The sequence below is a fragment of the Lycorma delicatula genome, chromosome 8 (genome assembly GCF_047948215.1).
Source record: "Lycorma delicatula isolate Av1 chromosome 8, ASM4794821v1, whole genome shotgun sequence".
Taxonomy (NCBI): domain Eukaryota; kingdom Metazoa; phylum Arthropoda; class Insecta; order Hemiptera; family Fulgoridae; genus Lycorma; species Lycorma delicatula.
The window spans coordinates 121,987,947-122,010,593 of NC_134462.1; the positions used below are offsets into that span (position 1 = coordinate 121,987,947).

The following is a 22,647-nucleotide window of genomic DNA, read 5'->3' on the forward strand; positions in this document are numbered from 1 at the left end:
TCCAGTATAAATCGTGCTGATCTCAAGACAATTTGTACATACAAATGATGTAGCCATCCTCTATTTGTAGGGGGCCTCAAAGTTGTCTTCTGAGAGGAATTATTTGGCTCACGCCGGGTTCTTCAATAGTTTTTACTTTTCACAGACCTTCTTTTACTTTCCTGCCTATTGCTGTAGCAGACCTATAGCTAGAGAAGGTAAAGTACGGTAATCGGTCAATTTGGGCATGTGCGGTTTTCCCAGTATCTTTACGTTTTGATAAATAAGGAGCCCATAAAACCAGATGGAAATTTTCAGGATCTTCGTATCTACATGTGTGTGTTCAGGGTATTGGTCTCTAAATCACCTTATATCTTCAGAACTACTTGACTAATTTTAACCAAACTTGGTCAGTTTACTGTAAAATTGAGTTGAAAATTTAATTGCCATTAAATTTTCAACTCAAAGATCAAAGGGGTGAGGTTGTACAGTAAGGTCACCCTCAGTATCTCAAGATTTCACCTAATCAAGGTTTTATTTTTCTTAGGCGCATTTGTTAACAATTAAAAAAAACAATATAAAATAATACATACCACAATGAGCGCCAGTGTAGCACTGACATACAGCTGCTGTAGTCATCTTTCTTTCTTTTTCTGTTTAGTCTCCGGCACAAACTTTTAATTCTATGGATTCTTTTTTAGAGCACATTCCATTATTTCCATGCTGAGAATGCAAGGATCTGTAGTCGGTCCAACGTGGGGCAGCTGCCTGTGGAACAGTTGAAGGAATCTGCTTGTCTTCCATCAGTAGCACAATAAGCTAATGGCCAAAACTAGAGTAACACTACGTTTTCCAGTCTCTCCTAAAAATAAAAAAAATACTGTAATGTGCAGGACAAAGGTGAATTATCAGAAAAATCTGTCAACTACTCCATCAAAACATCATTTGTTTTATGTTTTTTGATATAATATGATATAAAACAAAATTAGAATATACCTTGCTTAAAAAATACTCATATATTATTTTAATAATAAAAAAAAACCTTTTTGTTCTTGTTCTATTTCAGGTTTGAAAAAAATAGAGCTGATAATAGCGCTTTGTGCAATTCAGTACATTGTAATGTCAGTACAAATAGTAATTATGTTTTTTATCATGTTCAAATTATATAATAATCCATTTCTTTGTAATATCTGGCTTCCTTATACATTGGCGCTGACTCAAGGATTTAATGGAATCTTTTTTGGTAAGAATTAAATTTAAAAAATAAAAAAATTATACTTTTACGCATTATTTAAAATAGTTATTTTCAAATCTAAGGAAAAACATTTCTACAGGTTAATGACAAAAGGGAAAACCCATGTTGGGATGGGCAAAACTTTATGAAAAACGTTACGAGGGAAGGTAAGTAACATTTGATCTCATGTTTGAAAATGGGTTGTTTAAATGTAAAATCGATTAAATAAAAGTTCAATTCTAATGCTATATGTTTTTCATTAACAGATTTATGAATATTACCGATTTATGTGTACTAGAGATGAATAAACTTTTCACGCTTAGTAACTTTTTATTGTCCTAATAGGATCAAAATTATGACCTACCAATGATACGTCAGTAAACTTTAAATGTACAGATATCAAAACAGTACTACAGACAGTCATCCACACGCTTGCTAACAAAACCAGTCTGTAAAATATTTTGACTAATGTTATTTAAACAAAAACAGATAAAAAATTTGATGTTTACATTTTCAATATGTGTTCGCTGTACAAGAGTGTGAATAAATAATAAAATAAATATTGAAGTCTATAAATTTCTCAACAGGGCATCCACACTGTTTGAAATTTTGCAAGACTATTATTTTGGAATTTACTTGCTCAGGAAGAAGTTCACCTAAAATTTCAAGGGAAAGAAATATTTAAAATTTTCATGGAAAATATTATATGTAAATCTTGTTAGAGAGTCACACTATGTAACAAGAAAAATATTAAAGGAAAAATTAAACATGTACCGATACATCGATATTCTAACAAACAAAATAAATACATACCCTATTACTGTCCAATAACACCAATTATCTGCGTATTACTGCAACGTACATATTTTACTTCTTAAATCACTTTTCTATTAATTTATTTTATGACCTAAGATCTGTCATTAGACAAACGTAACAAAGAACTTGAGGTGAATGAAGAGTAAATAAATGAAAAAGATAGAAGAATCAGCTTGTCTCTGTCAAACAGAGACAAGCTGATTCAGAAACCAGCTTGCTAAACACCATACAAATTAGGATGAACAAAATATGTGAAGCAAATTCTTAATCGTTTGGTGTTACAATCCACTGTAACCTTTTATCTCCATAACTATCATGCTTAAGTCACAATTTGCAGCGACCAGCTACCATCTCTCATGCTCCAGTCATCCTCTTAAACATTATCCTATCACTACTTACTTGGTTGTTCTCTAATTCTCATACCTACTGGCACCAATAAAATAACCTTACGCCAGGAATCATCTCCAATTTTTTCAAAGAACCAAATTATATTAACTTATAACGTACTAAATAATCATATTTATCAGTTTACCTAACTACTTACTTTATTTTTTAGGTCAAACATGGTTACCCGTAAAATCTGTCTGACATATTTTTCATAAAAATTTGCAAAAACCTTTTCATATGAGTGGACTGTCAATTTTACACACAGGATTGACCAGCCAACTCAACCTGAAGGAACGTGGTTTTGCTGTCACAGACTGATCTCTTAGCCGATGATGTCCCATTTACAAGTGCCAGATATTCACCCTTACCCAAACATCAAGGTAAAGGATTTACTGGTTGGCTAACATCACTCTGTCATAAAGATTTCACTTCATATTTATAGATAATACATTTTATGCCTAATATATTTTATGATTTGAATAATAGTGTTTACAATGGATTATATTAAGACTGTGTGTGGTTCCGGTTGCAGCCCATATGTAGCATGAAAGAAGTTACAACCGGTTCAGGTTCCATGCAATCACTACTTCCATATCTTAAAGCAAAGGTCCCGGAGGAGATAAAAAGATTCAGAATTGAAGACTGTGAACAAAAATTATATATATATACCTGTAAATTAGTTAACTAGTAATTAACTAAAGCAGAATATTTATTATTTTTTTTGTACAGTAAGTCGACAGTTGAAAGATGCACTTCTACATATTTACAGTAATTTTTAAAATAATTAAATATTGTACATTGATCAAGTATACTAGTTTCAGAATTCCATCAACAGATTGGTAATGCTGAAGAGACTTATTCAGTAATTCCAAGAGAGATTCATTCAATAATTCCAAGTTAATATGGTTACATACGTTGTTAAAAACATTTCAAACGTTTGTAAGATAATGATTTGAAAAAAAAAAACAGAACTATTTATGATTTTAATTTACTGATATTCAAAGCATCGTAAGAGAAAATACATATTTAAAAGAAAATATTTTATATATTTTTTTCTTGTTTCAGGTCTCCTTTTAAGTGTCATTTCAAAATCATATATGTTTGCAATTACAGGTGGAAACAGTGTATTTTTAATTTTTTCGACCTTGAGTGGTAAGTGAAATATAGAATACAATAAATTATATAACTTAAAAATTAAATAATAATAATAAGTGTCATCTATTACTGTTTTTAAATGAAGTGAGTAATGCAGCAATCATGAAAATATTTGAGGCTGCCCACCAGAGATTTATACATTTTTTATACCTGCATCAATTAAAAAAAAAAAAAAAATTGACATTTGCGGTCACAATGTCACTAAATTTTCCTTTCAAAATAAACTAACCTAACGAAGTCTTTCTACTTATCGTTTGGGCTTGTGATTTAAGAACAGATTTTCCATGTTATTTTATTTCTTTCATTCAGCTGCAGTTCAAACAATTCTCCCATCCTTTCAAGAATGGTATAAACTTATTCTGCAATGGATAAATTTTTAACAATATTATACAGTTCGTGTTTACACTGGAAAGGTCAATCTTTTGGGCTGACAACCACCCACATCCATAATGGGCTGAGTGTTCATCACCAAACCTGTTAGTACTAATCACCCAAAAATTATCTCCAACAGTTTTTCACCCAATCTTTCACACTGCACATGATCTAACACTTAGCTGACTTCCTCCCACCTCTAATTCTATTTTCCTTGCATCTCCAAACATTCTTTTTCTCAATCTTAAGTCGATTGCAATCAAAGCATTCCTGTATTCTTGTTGAAGTTTGTTTTCCTATCCTTCTTAATCTGCCAACCACTGTTCTTAAATACTTTTCTTTCATCCAACCCCAATCCATTCCCCATCTCTCTTCCACATAAGTACACTAGTAAATAATTCCACATAAAAAATGTCTCACTTCAATAGTTTGATAAAATTCTTTTTTTATTGCTTTTTTTGTTATCTGTACAAAATGTTTTCACAGAAATTTCTATTTTCTCAGAAAACATTTTTTTTCTAAAAGCATAAATAAAAAATAAAATTAAAAAAAACATGGAGTGTTTTTTTTAGTGGCATTTGTGGAATTAACTTAATTCAGTTGCATGTGATTTACTGTCTTGCTGCCATTGCAGCCAATCACTCCAAAACAATAAATAGCTACAAAATTAAATCATGTGAATAGTGCTTGTCATGTTTTTAATGATGGAACAGGTAGAACAGAGAATCTGCATTAAAATTTTGTTGGAAAATTGGTGGAAGAGTGGTATTACCAATTTCAAGATGCCTGAATGTCTACCGAAAGTGATGAAGATTCTGGCACATCCTTCAACCAAAAATCCTGAAAAAATCGAGCAAGATGTTAAACAAATGGTGATGAATGAATAACAATTACAGAGCTTGAAAATTAAGCACGAATTTCATTTGTCTCGGTACAATTGATTATAACATAAGATCTCCGGTTGCAGCATGTAGCAGAAAAATTTGTCCCAAAACTTCTCACTCCTGAACAAAAGGAAAACAGACATGCCGGAATGTGCTAATAGTAATCCTGACTTTATGAAACAAAATAATAACTGGAGATGAAACCTGGGTCTACTGCTATGAACCTAAAACAAATACTCATTCATCCCACTACAAAACTCCAAGTTCTTCCCAGAAAAAGAAAGTCATGCAATTAAATAAAAATGTGAAGGTCATGCTGACAATCTTTATTATCAAGGCATGGTTCATCATGAGTGCTTCTCAAGGAAAAATTGTCAATAAAGAATACTACATAATTGTTCTTTGTCAGATAAGAGATGCTGTTCAACGCAAGAGACCACAGCTTTGGGAAAATGGCAATTAAAAAAACATGGGTTCAAACAATTTCAGTATGCTCCTTACTCACCAAACATGGCTTTCCCAAGCTTAGAATTCTGTTTAAAGGAAAGAGATCTGATGATAGAGAAGAGATCAAAAGAAATGCAAGAGGACTTATGTTGCTCATACAAGAGACTTTGAAAAATGTTTCCAAGTGAAGCATTGCTGGGATAAGTGTATTACATCAGAAGGGGCCTAATTTGAAGAGGACAAGTCATTGGACAAAAAAGCTTAAGTATTTTTATTTTTATGAACCAAAGTCTGATAATATCTGACCAAATCTTGTACGCTTAATATCAAAGTCAGTGAAGTAAAATTAACTGTTATCAACAAATACCTTAACTTCTTTAAGACATGAACGTAGGAATTCTGCATGTTGTTTCAACAAATACAAGTCACGAATTAGGTCACTTAGTTCTGCTTGTGTGATGAGGTGAGGTTCAATATTTGATTCTTTTGGAATGTAATTAATATCTATTGAAGTTAAGAATACATTGGTTGAGCTTCTGGGGAATCAAAAATTTCTTCCCCAGAAGTTGGAGCGAACAGAATTTGTTAATAAATACCATAAAGAACTGCTCTCATAGCTGAATTGGGGTATGCAATACTGCTTTTATTGTTTGAATTGAAACCATTTGTTAAGAAAAAATAGCAGTCATCATAATATTAGTAGGCTCCCGCCAAATCATAGGAATGTCAAAAGGCAAACTCTCTTTTTTTTCTTTTAACCAGTGGATTAGTTTAATATAACATTTGTTGCATGCTACATGTGAAGCCCAGGATTTATCTTTGTCTTCCAAGGATCAGTCAAAACAATGTTTGTAAGCAGTTTTCAGCAGATTCGCTACTGGTTTTTGTTTGACTTTTTGTGCTGAATTCACTCGTATGCACAAGTGAAACACACACACACACACACACACACTTTAATAAATCTTGATGTTAATAAAGTAATACTAAAAATTGGTCTATCATAAAAAAACCTTTCACACAATTTATGACATCACTTAAGAAACAATTTTTATAATATGTGTATAATAAAACCATTACTATTAACCGTTACCAACTAAAGAACACAAGTCATACCAAGATCTGAACTCACACTGAAGAAAATTTCATCACGTTGAATTACTCATTACTTAATTTACTGACATGTATCTACATATGTCAGTGAGTCAAGTTTTTTTTTGAGGTAGAGGAATACCATTTACGCACAAAGTGATGGGCTTGCTAATAGGTTTCGCAAGATGTTATTAAGTACATAAGTGTGCCTGCGCCCTGCCGATGAAACCTCCAACCCTGTTCTTCACCTCTTCCTAGTACCACTCTCATAGCATTTCGTCAGGAAGGGGTCACATGCCATCAGGCACGGAAGCACGGAATGCTCTCGGCCTCATCGCACCCAGGCGATCCCCAAATGCTCATGGAGCCTCCTAGATGCTCAGCCGAGAACCTGTCTGCCCCCACACCCTCCAGTGCCAAGACGAATCCGAAACTCCTCCCATGATCTGAGGTCTTCCATCACAGTTCTTGTATTCCACCTTCCAGTATTCCTCATTTTCTAGCATTATATCCTGGAGGTCTTCCGGGTGGAACATATTGTCCCTTCCAATGTTATTTAATTAATTACTCCCTTCTTGCTGTTACATACCTCATGGAGAAGAAAAACATATGACACGGAGTCTCCTCTACTAAACAGATCAGGCAGTTCTCAGAGCTAAGTATGCCAAACCCGGAAGGTAAGTATCAAATATAAGTGGTCTACACACCATACATCACAATATAAATTAGATGCGAATAAGCAAATATAAAGACTACTAACTTGTATTGTTTGTTCCACGAATGATGGAACAAATAAATTTAAGGGGTTACAACTTAAGAACATTACGTTAAGGGTTGTTTCGGAATACCTATTCAGATTTAGCATATAAAATATTATATAGAACACCTACTCCCTTATCAGTTCCAAATTTTATGTTGACCAGTGTTACATATAGAACCAACACCCACATACAGTAAACACAAAACAACTTTAAATTTACAAAGAAAAAAAAAATTGTTTGTTTACTTTGTAAAGTACGACTTTAGACTGAATTAGTAATAAGTGAAATGTAAACATTTGATTTTCTGTTTCAAATCAGTTTATAGCCAATTCTATTACACCAAGCAGTTGGAACTAAAGGACATTAACTGCTTCCATTATTGCCTTCATTTTTATGAATTTTGATCCTTTTGTCTTTGTTTTCTTGTATTATTTCTTTGTCAGGAACAGTATATCAATCTGGTTGTCAAAGTTTAAATTTGGTTTTTTTAACCTATGCTAAAAAGACAAGAATTTGAAAATTTACTTTCTGTTATTACATTTTCATCCTTAGCAGGAAAAATTGCTAAAGACTTTTCCCAGAAGTTTTGAGTTATGTCTTTTTCGTGTTTTTCAATTGAATTCTGCAAAAATGCAATTTTGTATTAAGAAAAAAATTTTCTTTTATAAGGAAGTTCTTTTCAAGAAAAATATAGGGAGAATCATATTATCCATGGTATAGTAAGCTTTCATCTGCAGTAATTTCTGCTATCTCAAACTGTAAACTTCTGATCTTCTCTAAAATTAGTTATTTGAAAACGAACTACATTATTTTGCCAATCTCCATCCCATGATACTGCCATCAATTAAATTTTTATGTTGCTTATTACTCAAGATTGTAAAATCACATTTCTAGTTCTTCAAACTGCTATGTATTTTGTTGTTTAAGAACATGAATTTGTAATGTCTTTTTTATTTCTGTTTTTTCTTATTATTATTATTCTGATTTTTTTTTTAAGTTTTATAATTTTTGTTTTTTTTATTTTGGATTTTATTGTAGATTTATTTAATTTTTTCTTGTTTAATGTAGTAGATTAATTCCTAATTGAATACCATTATATTCAGTCTAAATTTTTATTTTATCAGCTAAAAATTATAACTATACTCTAAAAATTAAAAGAGAATTATTTACAAAAATAAACTGATATAGCATCAATTTATTTATTTAATAAAATAGTACAGAATATTAGATGATGGGCAAACTATTTCAATGTTTAGATTTGTATTGTGATATGAAAGAGCATAGAGATAAAGAGAAAAATGTATCTAATTCAGATTTTTTTTAGGTAAGCACATTCTAAAGTTTATTAAACTTTACTTATTTAAAATAAATAATCAAAATTAACTTACGCTAGGCTGAATATTAAGTATACATATTTTTTTAATATAATTTTAATTCTTATTCCTTATTGCTTATATTTACAGGATTTGTTTGGCCAGTACAAGGAGCAAATCCAATAATAGCAAATATAATATGGTACACACCTTTAGCTTTACCAACAGAATCATTTCGAGGAATGACAGATCATGGATGGACATTTTTACATCCGAGAATTTATCCTGGTTTTATATCATCTATTATCTGGTCAATGCTCTATATAACAATACTAACTTTAATAATTTTGAAAAAGGGTTTAATTGATAAAAAATGATCAAATTACACTGATATAAGTTAGTCTTAATCCACAATTTAATTTATTATAATAAACTAGACAATACTTAGAAATGGTTTTAGCAAAGTTGAATCATTATCAGCAAAGAACAAGAAACATATTCTATATGAAAAGATTAGAGTACAATAATAATCATTATTTATCTCCCCGTACTATTAACAATACCAAACTATATTATTAGCAATGATTCTTAATGTATCATAAAACACACAATAATTTTTATCGTGGAATACAATTAAAATTCTTAGATAAATCCAGAGAGATATGAGACAATTAATTCCAGTCATCACTGAGTCCAGATTAACCAAAGCACATTTTTTCATAACGGTGAAACCGCTTATGTAGGATTGCACTAGTTTAATCATATTCTGTAACTATGACATCAACAGCAGGAAGTATTTGATTGTTTTGTTATTGAATAACCTACTTAACTTTTAAAAAATATAACAAGAAAAGAAATCTTATAATTTTAACTTGTGTAGTAATTCTTACATTTAGTGTAATCAACATTTTTAAAAATACCAAAACCAGGCAGATAGTACTAGTTTTTCTGCAATGCTATGATTCAAATCCAATTTTTGCTGAAGAAGAGTAATTCATTACATAAGGCAAAATGCATGTGAAACAGAATGTAATGTAATCATTTCTAACTTGAAAAATAAAAAATCTGGTGAGGACTACACATGACTTCCTTGTATGTCTTTTAAATTACATATACACATTTTTGCTGCACTTCATTTAAACTTATTTCATTTGAAAGTGAAGTACAATCCTCCAATTCTTTAATAAAAGAGGACAGTTACATAAATTCTAAAATATTAGTTTTTATTAACATCAAATATTTATACAATTATTAATTCATTCTACAATCTTACGTGAAACAGTAGCAGTCCCTTGATTACTCTTTAAATAAATTGTTTACCAAATAATCCAATAATAAAAACTGTTATTCTACACAGGGTAGGGTAAGGTCAAAATTAATATTTGTAACCAGTATACATGAGATCACTAAATGGAATAGTTTAATTTATTATTCAATTTTATAAGACACACCAGAAATCTTATGCATATTGTGTACAAGTGAAAAAAATTTTCAACAATCACTTTAAATTGAATACAATTCAAAAATGTATTTTATTTTTCTGTCAAATTAATTAAATAAAACAATTTTTTTTAAAAATAAATATACAATTTTTATTAAAAAAGAAAAAACAAAAAGAGATGAAGTCTGATTTGAACCGATGTGCCTCCCCTTTAAGATGCAAATATTTCATTAATTAAAATTTTAATTTTAATTTCGTATGCAATCAAAAAGGAAGGTGCACAACTAGATATTACCTAAATCCAAAATTTCAACATCCTACGGCGGCTAATCGTTTTTGAGTTTGCGAGATACATACCTACATATAGACGTTATGCCGAAACTAGTCAAAATGGATATTTCCGTTGAAATATGAAAACCGAAATGTTTCATGATCACAATACTTCCTTTACTTTCTACAAGGAAGTAAGAAAAAAATTAAAAAAATAAAAAAGGATGAAATCATTAGAGTGAAATTTTTTACCGTCACAATACTTACTTTACTTCATACAAGGAAGTAAAAAACAGGCTTAATTGGATTTTAACACAGAATAAATAAATCAAATATGAACCGGCTACTATCCCAACACAGAGTGTATAAAATAACTGTTAAGGTCAGGTAAAATTACCATTAAATAATTATTTTAAAATGTAGTTACTTTTAACTGGATTTCAATAACAATGTTATCTATGTACTTTGGTTATTGGGATTCAATTAATGACACTGTTTTACCGTTTCGAGAATGATTAGTCTGACAATAAGCAAGACCTACTGTCAAACAGTAGTAAATATAAATAAAATATTTAAATACATCAAACATTATAACACATGATTTATTATTTTTTTTTATAAATAAATATAAACAAATCTCACTTTCAAAATAAAATTACTTTGGCACTAATATTTCACTTTTTTATTGGATGTGTATCAGACAGTGTTTTTTTTTTGTAATTTTAATTAAATCTGTCCTAACCTTCCTTATAACTGTAATGATATAATACATGTAAACCACCAGAATGGATGTGTCACTTTTTAGAAAAAAATTAGTGTCTCATATCAAGTTACCATCGCTACAACACATAACAGAAGAATATAAAACTGAACGGTTATTTATTCTAGTCTACATTTTGCAAGCATATTGTGCTAATTCTATCTCAGCAAAATTGTGCAGTCACAAACATAACTGGGAAAAAAAGTAATTTATTTAAATTATTTGTGGTTCGCCATTAAAATTATCAACAAATTCATTCCAGTTAAATATAATACATATATTATATAAGACAAATAGAACATATATAAGACATATATTATATAAAAAAATATAAAGCTTTACACCTTTCAGTGTTGTAACAAACTTTTATAACAATAAAAATATCTGGTAATATATGATGCTGTTTATTTTTTGAATGGATTAAATAAGAACAAATTACCAAATCCTTTAACAACTGCTGACCTCCATAGCGGAGGGGAAATGTTCAGCCTTTCATCTGCAGGTTGAATCCTGGTCAGGCATGGCATTATATATTCATACTCTTACACTCTTATATACTACATATTACATCCAATAGGATGTAATATATAATAATATACTATATGTTATAAACTATATGTTGTAGTATATAATAATTTACTACAGCATTTTACATAATCTCACACAATTATATGTTTTTATCGTTATAAGTTTTAACATGGTGAATTAATCAACCAAAAAAATAAAAATCCGTAACAAAAATGTGATGAATGTACAATACAATAAAAATGTGCAAACTTCATACTCTACATTTGAATTTTTTTCCAGTAAATTTAATTTTTTTTTTGTTATGAGTAATTTAATTATTTTATTTTGTTTTATTTTATTTATATAATAGTTTCCACTTACCAACAATCTTTAATACTACGCTCGAGTGCTTTCGGATTAGTAATCCATCCTCAGGAACGCTGATGTATTATAGTTATTTACTTCATATATTAATTATACTAACTTGAATTATTGAAATTATATATATATATAGTTTTTAAAATGTGCAAATTGTAATCTGGAATATAACGAGATGACAAACCGATCTTTTTCGATTAGAATTAATGAACACATTAATTGTATAAACAAGGTAACTAAAGAATGATCCAATTTTCCTTGACACATCTTAGAAAATAATCAAAATTACAACCCATATAATTTTATTTATATTCTTGAATATTCCAAAACCTTCATAAAACAAATATTATAGAAAAATATTATATATATTTAAATAAAAATTTGATAAATGAGCAAATGAAATTTGAAAACGTTGTATTATTCAAACAAATATTAAACAATAATTTTGATTCTTAGGTTGGTTATACTGCTTCAAACTAATGAACATAACAATTGAGACCTTCAATGACAGATAATGCTGACATTACATTACCTTTTGACGATCAATTGTTATATTTATAATTTTTGTTTTTTTTAAATTCAGGTTAGTATAATTAATGAATGATATGTTAAATAAATAATTGTAATTAAACACATCAATGTTCCTGAGGATGAATTACTAATCCAAAAGTGCTCAAACATACTATTGAAAAGATTGTTGGTAAGTGGAAACTATTACATAAATAAATTATACATCAATACCAACAGGCAATGATTGCTCAACCTTTCTTTTACATACTTCTAAGAGTGCAACCTTCTTATACACGTTGGCTATTTTTCACATTGCTGGAAAGAAGTGTTGAGAAATATTTAAATAAATCTTTTTCCATCAGTTTGTTATACATAAAATTATAAATCAACCTATTGAATTGCAGGCTGCAATCATACATAGAGACTAGGTGCGATATGCCTCCTCTAGTGACATTATCTGAATTTCCTTTTCTTAATTAATCTTGGTTTAAGTCCAAAATGCTAAGATTCAATACACTGTTTAAAATGAAATTTCTTTACATTCCAAATCTCACCAACCCGATTCTAAATGGTGTAAGTCATAACTACCACTCTTGCATGAAAGGAAGAAAGCATACAGCAATATTTACTATACACTTTTATCCTTCATGTGTGCTTTACACTAGCTTACATGTTCATCAGGCTTAAGATGAGTTGATATGATGCAGTGATGCCTTCTTACTACATTTTTTGAGCATCTTTAAGCATTAACCATGCTATTTGATAAATCTTCAGTATCTAACCTGATCATCCAAAAATGAGGTTAACTGCCTCTCAAAAATGAGGTTAAAGTTCGTTTTAATAAAACATAGATTTCCTTTAGTAACAAAAAATAATGAGGCATTTGACATAACCAATTACTTTTATTTAAGATAAGATGCCTGTCGTGTAAATAAATAAAAAAAAAACATCAAATGGGAGTTATTTACAGTAATGGTTAAGCTTCTTATGAAAAGCTGCGACTTTTCATCTACTAAAAATCATACACTAACATTATAACCAGTAATACCACTTTATTATGAATATTTCTTTATATAAAAGCTATTTTCACTATTAAATATTCATTAATTGATACATTTACATTTTTTTACTCTTTTTCATCTTGCAAAATGAAACCACCATTTCTATTCTTCTCAAACAGCAAGCAAATGTGCATTTCATCTATATTTAGTCAGATGGTACAGGCTACAAGCACATGTTTTATTATTTTCTCATCAAGAAAAAAAAGTTTATTTTGTCAGATGTTTTATTTCTATATTTTGTCAGATGGTACAACAACAATCTAAAGTATATATTTGCATTTTAATAAACTGATCTTAAAACATTGTTTTTTTATTTATTTTATGTCATCATATATATCATGACAAAAGTGATGAGAGTTATAACAAAAATAACTATCACAACCACCAAAAATCTTTATTGTGAAAATGTTAGTGAATCTCCTTATGACAAAAACAGAACAATATTAAAAAAAATGGTTAATAATAGAACCTATGACAAACACTTAGTGTGAAGTTTCCCTCAAAAAAACAACTTTTTATGCTGAATCTAAAAAAAAAGTCATGCAAAACTTGAAAAAAATTGCAAAACTCACTCGCCACGGGGCTGTTACAATTATAAAATAATGTTACTTTAAATAGATGTTGCTCTTAACATTTGAGTAGATTTATATTTTGAACTTAGTGGCTGTACACCATCTAGTCATACCAATAGGGAATTCTAACTACAAAACTCTCTGCTCTAACTTCACAAAAACCATCCTTTGCTCAAAAACAACCTGAACCCATCCTTTCACTTTTTCAAATGTCCCTACTTCCCATCCACCATTATCACTACAACTTCTAAAATTACCTGCAATTATTGATCACCCAGAATTACTGATTGCTGGAATTACTTGCAGTTCTTTGTCAGCAAATAATTCATCCAATATATATTACAATATCCAAAACATGCAAAAAAAACCATACAAAGTTTTATTTTGGGAAAATATTATTTTGGAGAAGTTTTCAGTTCACGAGATTTTAATATTACTTTTAGCATTTATAAAAAAATTTACACGATTAATCAGTAAATTTTGCTGTTTTAAGTAGAACTATACATATAGATTCAATCACATAATTAGAATATACATCCATTATTACCTTGCCTGCAAATACATAAACTTTCTGTATATAGTTAAAACAAAACATAATCCCAGAAATCTACACAAAACCATACAGAGTTGGAATGAATGACTGTAACATAAACCATGGTTTTACAATCTTAGCCAAACAGAAAAAAATTTCATGCCCTGTGGAACCTTTACATACGCTCCAGAAATTAGTACACAAAGTACACATTACAATACAATGTAGAAACAAAAATAAACAATATAGCACTGCAGATGTCATATTATAGCAAATGTATTGAGCACCAAGGACTAAAAGAAGGGCTTACAAAAACAACTAACCAAAGCCACTAGAAGAAATCTTTGAATTCTAGCAACAACATATTATTGAGTAAAGAAAAACACATTTGGAAATAATTAACACATGTCAGAAGATTAGCAGCAAATAACAACATTAAATATATATGCATATAAAATACTGACAGTTAATACTGAAAATAATCTTACAATATTTCTATAAAACGAGGGCAGATATTTGTGTGTGTATATATATATATATATATATATATATGTTTGTGTGTATGTGTGTATGTGTGTGTGTGTGTGTATGTGTGTGTGTGTGTGTATGTGTGTGTGAGTGGGTGTGGGTATGGTGATTATGCTGATGTTCATGCAACTGAGTACATGCAAGTAGCAGCCGATTGGGTTGGTCTTGTGTTGAACTTGTCATCGCAAATCGGCTGATTTCAAAGTTAAGGAGTTCTAAGGTTCAAATCCTAATTTTGGAGTTACTTTTATATGGATTTGAATACTAGATAATGAATACTGGTATTCTTTGGTGGTTGGATTTCAATTAACCTCACATCTCAGGAGTGAGATGTGACCTTCTTTCTTTCTTTCTTTCCTGTTTAGCCTCCGGTAACTACTGTTCAGATAATACTTCAGAGGATGAATGAGGATGATATGTATGAGTGTAAATGAAGTGTAGTCTTGTACATTCTCAGTTCGACCATCCCTGAGATGTGTGGTTAATTGAAACCCAACCACCAAAGAACACCGGTATCCACGATCTAGTATTCAAATCCGTGTAAAAATACCTGGCTTTACTAGGATTTGAACGCTGGAACTCTCGACTTCCAAATCAGCTGATTTGGGAAGACGCGTTAACCACTAGACCAACCCGGTGGGTCTAGGAGTGGTCGACCTGAGACTGTACAAGATTACGTATCATCCTCATTCATCCTCTGAAGTAATATCTTAGTGGTTCCAGAAGCTAAACGGAAAAAGAAAAAGTACATTCAAATACATAGTATATCTACTCATATGAATGCATGTAGGTATGTACACAAGCACATTTTGTATGTACACAAGAAAGATCTACATTTTCAGTTTTCTTATAAAAATTATTATTTTGTGCACGAACTTATAGTCTTCATATACATTTATGTTATTAAATGTATCAGTTTTTCTATGGCAAACAATTTAAGTAATTGTACTAGGAGTGTAAAGATTCCCATCAAAAAGAAACAACAAGAAAATATTTAACCAAAATATGAGCAAAAAACCAATTAGTAAGAAACAAAAATTAATAAAAAGTTGTAAAGCAAAAAACCTATTAAAATAAATATACACGATGCATATACCAACAAAATAACCACCAAACACGGTAACATAAGTTAAAAACATAATACCAAAAGTCGACTTTCATGGGATCCTGCATCATCAGTTGGTACAAAGTTTGTTTTTGTATGATGTAATTTTGGAATTTTGTATGTACTGACTGATGATGCGGGATCCCATGAAAGTAACTTTGGTATTAGTGTTTTAGGTGATAATTGGCACAGTGATTAGTATGTTGATGAACTATTTGAATTTTCACAAAATTGAGTGTGTGTGTGTATGTTCATATGCGTGTGCGTGCAGGTATATTGTCTGATGAGTTTGTGTATACACTACATACACATTGCAATTAACAGAGGTAGCATTCATGTTTGTTATGAAGTTTAATGTATTAGTTATAATGAAAAACAGTAAGTATTTACTTGTACTTGTATATTTTTGTTTTTCTTAAAACAATTTCAATGAAACACATATACATGTATACATAATGTAACATATTATATTAACATTTAACAAAGCACATGACATAACTTTCACGTTTTCATTGTTTATTTGTGCACAGTATGACTATAATTAGATTACAATAATATATGACTATAATAATTAGTATAAACAGAAATTTTTTTACATAGACTACAGTGTTTAATCATATTTTAACCGTATTTGGATCTTATTTTATTAAAACAGCTAGAGAACTACCCTTCAACTAAATATTTTAACGTAATATGCAATGTTAGTTTAAATATTTAATATAAACTGAATTATTTAATTATGATAAGATGCTAATCCATAGAATTTTATTTTGTATAAGAGGAAATATATATATCTGATATACTTTAAGTAAAACAGGAAACACTACATAATTTTCATACGGGAAAAAAATAAAATACTACTTAATTACATCAATGAAAGTATGACCAACATCTATTAACATCGAAAAAAAGAATTACGTAGTCAAATTTAATTTTAAAAACTATAGATATAAAAAGATAACTGTAAAAAAAGAAATTAATAACAGATCTACATTAACTGAAAGCTGTGTTCACATTTAATTACAATCATAATAGTCCTGGTTTTTTTATTAAACATATGAGGAAACTGAATTAATTAATAATCTCTGAATAAATAAATATATAAGATAAAATAATTAAACCGATTCTCATAATTAGCAACATCCTGTAACACTATACTGTATTGTGTTTCTGCTGAATTCTATAGAAGAATAATTAAACAAACGCAATTTATTAAACAAGCTGAAAGAATCACAAAGGTAAGAGCATACATATACTTTATTATTTATATTAAAAACAAAAATTGACTTTCTTTTAATAAGTAAGCAATTTAATTCAGTATTTACAGTTCAGGTATTAAAATACAAACTGACATTTGTGTACACTGTGTTCATTTCCTGGTTGAATCTATCAATTTTTCATATATAACCTCATTAATATTTTAATAAATTAGTTTAAATCATCACAAAAATTCTCAGAGTATTGCTGCCCGTCACAATAAGTTTTAAAAAACTATGTAATTATTACTACTATTAGTATTATTACATAATTAGTACTTCTCTACTTTGATAATTAAATTAATAAAAAATCAAAATTAAAAAACTGTACTATTACTACTCTAGTAAATAAATATTACAAAGAACATGAAAGATTTAATACAATGACATAGTAAATTAAAAAAAAAACAAAAACAAATATATTATACAAATGGTCTAATAAGATAAACATAAAATAAGTAAAAAATACCAACCTGCCAACTGGTTGGATCAAATAACGGAATGACCAATAACTATTTTTAATTCACAATTTATTTTTGGCAATGGATAAAGAAAGCCACCATAATAATATAATATTATACAATTATGGCATTATTTATTTTAATTACCAGCATCATAAAGAATACAGGTTGGTGATACGCAGTGCACTACCTAGTAGCAATTAAACTACTAAATATTATATTTTAGTTTAGCAATTACATTTTTAATATGTAATTACTGTAACAAAAATAGAAAATTACTTTAAAAGATTACACATACAATTTGATTGCATTATCATTAGTGGGTATTGCCCTTAGACTGAAATTTCTTTACATTTTATTATATGACAAGTTTTCATGCAATGTTTCTTGATTTCATTTATAAAAAAAATCAAATTGTACCGTTTTGTTTTGAACCAAAACAATAAGTTTGTCTTCATTTTTTAAATATTTATTATGCCTATTATTTATAATGGCAAGAATATATTTATATAATAATGTCTTGGGGTTCCCTAAACTAGTCAAATTAGGTTTTTAAGGCAAAAACAAGCTGCAAGATCATTGTATGGCACCCATAAGCATGAATCATGTAAACCAATATTTAGAAAATAATGATAACTTATGCTTCTGTTAATATTTATGAATGTGCAACCTTTCTTAAAAAGAGTAGTCATTTATTCTTAAAATTCAAAATTTAGAGAAAATAATTTAAAAAAATGGGTTAATATTAATACAAATTTGAGGTGACTATATAATTTCTGTTCAATGTCAGTTAAAACAATTGTTTGGAGATTTGGGTACTTCAAACAAATACAAATCAGCATACCAAATTACATCACTATCGGTTAAATAGTTTTTGAATAATGAATTAGATAATTAAGGGTATACTGTAATTAACGTTGTTAATTAGTTTCAGAAGCAAAAGGAAACTCATCAAGCGATTTTTCACCTTATAAGTAGCTTTTTCTATGGTATTTCAAAACTTTTATCAAACCTGAAGAACTGTAATGAAAAGAGCAGAAATTGTCTGCGATCAGTGTCACAGAACTAAGACAAGTCCTCCGCAGGAGAAAAGCAACTGTACTTTTTCAAAATCAAATCTTGTTAAAAAAATTTATGATTTCTTGGTGTCTATTGTACATAAGATAATCTTTTTTTCTAAATTAAGGTAGCAGAATGAGAGGATTATGATTTTGCATCAGAATACAATAATCCCTTAAAATGTATTTGAAATTCAAATTAACTTTAGATCAACGAGTTTTGGAATTTTAATTAATGGTGTGAAACTAAAAGATGATAGCACCTGTTGTTTTTTGCAATATTTTGTTCTCCCGTTACATACCAGTGTGTAATAGATTTCAGCCACCTTCTTTGGATTATAGAATTCGATTCCATGTTGCGTTTGAGGTTGCCATGTGGTTGTCGAGTCAGCACATATGCTGACGACACGCTGCTGCTGATTGAAGGGATTCCAATAACGAAGTAGAGTTCCAAGCTGCTCATGCTTGTGGGACACTCCGGCTGTAGAATCACAAACATAAAACCATTTTCAGCCCAGAGAAAACCACATGATGGTTGCTTCCCAACGAATCCGGATTTAGATGGCTGGTCTCCCCATTCGGTACATTACAGCACAAAGGTACCTGGGCGTTAACCTTGATGAGAATTTTCGGTTCAAGGAACATCTATAGTATGTAGCAAAAAAAGCCTATGATGATTTTTATGGAATCCGTAGTCATTCATCCCCGATTGGGGGTTGAATTACCGTACCATGCGTATCCTTTACAAAGGTGTCGGTGAGACGATTATGCTATATGCTGCACCTGTATGGGCTCACCGCTTGGCCTTTAGGTGTTCGTGTAACACCTAAAGGCCAACATTTTGCTGCGAGCCCAGCGACTCCTCTTTCTGGCTGTTACAGGCGGTAATAGAACAGTCTCGCGGGAGGCAGTCTATGTTACAGCCGGAGTCAAACCAATAGATATCTTGGCTAATGAGCGTCAGGAACACTACATTTCCAAGGTAAATAAGCTATTGACGTAATAACAAAAGCAGGAGCTTGAAGACCGGGGCCTTGCATCTTGACCGGTCAGGTTGGACGAATCCCCCCAGGTCACTACATGCATGATATATTTCCTGTAATGTCTGATTTAGGTGAGATTATATTACACAGTTTCTTTCCGGGCATGGTGTCTTTCGGGCGAATCTGGCTAGGTTTCGAGTCAATGATGATACAAGGATTGAGGTAATGATGATACAGTGGACCATGTCCTCATGTCTGTCCCCTATATGAGGTTGAATGTTCACAAGCTGTTAGGGAACTTGAGAGAATACATTCCTTTCTGGATCTCCGTATTAACTAGATGATCCGCGAGAGTGGCTTACAGTGGCTGGTTTTCTTCGTGCCCTTGCGGTGTGTAGGTCTGGAGAGGAAGTTTAATCGAGGTATTTGATCATGGTAGGATCCCGAATGGCGAGGGTTCCATGCTAGGCATTGGATTGGTTGGAGGTAGGCGCACTGGCATCGTGCCACGGTTATATTGGTATCGTTTGGGATTAGATTTGGGGCTCACACTGACGGTGGCGGCCGCGCTGCCGGAGTACGGTAGCCCGTGCGACTGAAACGTGGCTTCGTCCTGCCGATGGCGGTCCCTGATTTTGACTTTGTAATGCCGTACGAGAATCCATGATGGGACCGGGTGTGAGTGCGGCGTTTGTCCCCGGCTCCTGTGCGGATCGGAATGAGGTTACATTCCCCTTGTTAGGTGACCTAATTTGGTCGACTTATTGGGTGTAGTCTGAATTTCTATGTTGCGTAAAACTAAATTTTGATTGGTATAAGTGGAGCTCTGATTTAACTTACAACTCGTTAATTTTCTGAGGGATTCACAGTAACGAAGGGTGCTGTCAAATTTAGACTAGGCGCGGGATCCGCACTTCTCCGGTTTCGGTCAGTTAGTTTGAGGGAATCATGTTAGGTTGGATATGAAGATGTCCGTTTGAGGCCTACGTGAAGGCAAAATTTGATTTGTATTTTACTAAAGTAAATGTCTGCCGAGGCATTTACATCGGCGGCATCCTGACCGAGGCCTGGCTGATGACTGTGAGATGTAATCTGTTAGTGGGTCTAAAGACGACCTCTACTAAACCCCCTCAGGGATCGGAACGAGGGGGTGGTGTGGCGACCGGAATCGTCACAAGGTGGGTGGGTGTCTTCTCCTACGGGGTTGGGATGTGATACCCCTGAAAAGGTCCGTTTTTTGCATTAGCTCCTAGAAGAGCTTTTGGGTCCGGAAGCTGGTCTCCGTTGCCGTTGCTGGTCACGGGGCATCCCCTCAGCGGCAGTTGGGTCCCCACTACAGTCTGGCAGTAGTGGCCCCCAGAGCCCGGGTCGGCGTCGGTCGTCTTTCGCCGGTGCGGCCGAGGCAGTTCTACCCGAGCGATCCCACGCTGGGCCGGCTCCTGTTGCTGAGTCCGCCGGCCAAAGCGATTGAAGCCCGGCGAGCTGGAGCGAGAAGGTAGCGTCCGCGTCCGCGTCCGCGTCCAGCGTTTCCCTCGGCGGACCAGCCAGGCCTGTTGCTCCGCCGGGGATGTTGGCGTTCGGCGGGAGGTTCCACGTTGAGGCGGCTAGGGATCATCTTCTGTCTTCTTCTTCTTGTTCTTAAGTCTTATCCAGGTGGTGGCCGACGATGAATTAAAAATTCACTCTTGTTCACGCTCTTTTATTGGAATCTTATTTATTTTATTGGAGAGTGGTGAGGCCGCAGCGCCGTTATGGTGGGAGAACTGCGCGGTCATCTGCGCGGCGGGAGTGACGCTGTACCAGCGCGTACGTATAGTACGCTCCCGCTGACATCTGAGCTGCTACCGTCGTCATTCGCCGATATTAAGTTAGGCATATATGTGGTAACAATATGTAATAGATTTGATGAAACGTCTCATTGTTTAATATTAATTGAAAATTATAGTTTAGAATCGTATTATTTTTGGATTTTCTAGTTCGATTTCCGTCTAATTTTATTTAATTATTCTAGAATTTCTGTTTAATTTTATCTACATTAAAGTTAACTACAGAGTGACTGAAAAATAGACCCTAACAAGAAAACCATATACACTGAGGCATACAGGTTCAATCTTTAATAAATTGCAAAAGATTCTTATCTTTTAGTTCATTACTCCTCTGATACTGTCAGACAATATTCTTCCTAAGTCGGAGTTGATCTTCATTTCGTTTATTTGTATTTTTTGCCACTCATTTAATCGCTCTTTGTTTTAATGTAATGTTTCTGATCTTAATTTGTGTACACGTTTTCTAGTTTCAGCAGTTGTGTAACTGTTCGCTTTATTAAATAATTGGAGGATTGTATTGCATTTTCAAACGAAATAAGTTTAAATGAAGTGGCACCAAAAAATGTGTATATAATTTAATAGGCGAACACGGAAGTCATGTGGTGTCCACATCAGATTTTTTGTGTAACCTTTTATGTAACATTTCAGTCACACAAATCTTTAATCTAATCTATTAATAAATTATTTTACAGATAGTATATTACACAAGAGCAGAAATACAAAAAGAGTCAATCTCAATGGAATCACTACATTCTGATAACACTTCAATTCTCTTACAAGGTGTATGTAAAGAATACAACCATAAACATGTTCTTGAAAATCTTAATATGGATGTTCCGAAAGGTTGCATGTAAGTTATTTAATTTTTAATAACACACAAAAGAGTAGTAACTAATGTTAACGCTCCAATGGATTAAGAAATTGAGCAGAATGACTTCACACACACTTTCTCTCTCTCTCTC

The 22,647-nt window shown here is 31.6% G+C and overlaps 2 protein-coding genes and 1 long non-coding RNA gene across 5 annotated transcripts in view; 2 read left to right on the top strand and 1 right to left on the bottom strand.

Annotated features, from left to right (window-relative positions):
- The window catches only part of LOC142328897 (ABC transporter G family member 23-like), a 95,569-nt gene extending 84,263 nt beyond the window's left edge, over positions 1–11,306 (top strand). The window contains exons 14-16 of one of the 2 annotated variants that reach the window (XM_075373036.1): positions 1,046–1,222; positions 3,482–3,568; positions 8,588–11,306. In XM_075373036.1, the coding sequence (XP_075229151.1) occupies positions 1,046–1,222; positions 3,482–3,568; positions 8,588–8,814 (491 nt within the window). In that variant the 3' untranslated portion in view covers positions 8,815–11,306. Of the gene's footprint in view, positions 1–680; positions 965–1,045; positions 1,223–3,481; positions 3,569–8,587 lie in introns of those variants that run through there. The other variant, XM_075373037.1, reaches the window with a different exon arrangement.
- The window catches only part of LOC142328899 (uncharacterized), a 101,794-nt gene that overhangs the window by 28,280 nt on the left and 50,867 nt on the right, over positions 1–22,647 (bottom strand). The window contains exon 2 of the long non-coding RNA XR_012757378.1: positions 573–841. This is a non-coding gene — a long non-coding RNA (uncharacterized LOC142328899). The remainder of the gene's footprint in view (positions 1–572; positions 842–22,647) is intronic.
- The window catches only part of LOC142328898 (ABC transporter G family member 20-like), a 60,788-nt gene continuing 50,449 nt past the window's right edge, over positions 12,309–22,647 (top strand). Inside the window, exons 1-2 of one of the 2 annotated variants that reach the window (XM_075373039.1) lie at positions 12,309–12,493; positions 22,378–22,535. In XM_075373039.1, the coding sequence (XP_075229154.1) occupies positions 22,423–22,535 (113 nt within the window). In that variant the 5' untranslated portion in view covers positions 12,309–12,493; positions 22,378–22,422. Of the gene's footprint in view, positions 12,494–17,130; positions 17,340–22,377; positions 22,536–22,647 lie in introns of those variants that run through there. The other variant, XM_075373038.1, reaches the window with a different exon arrangement.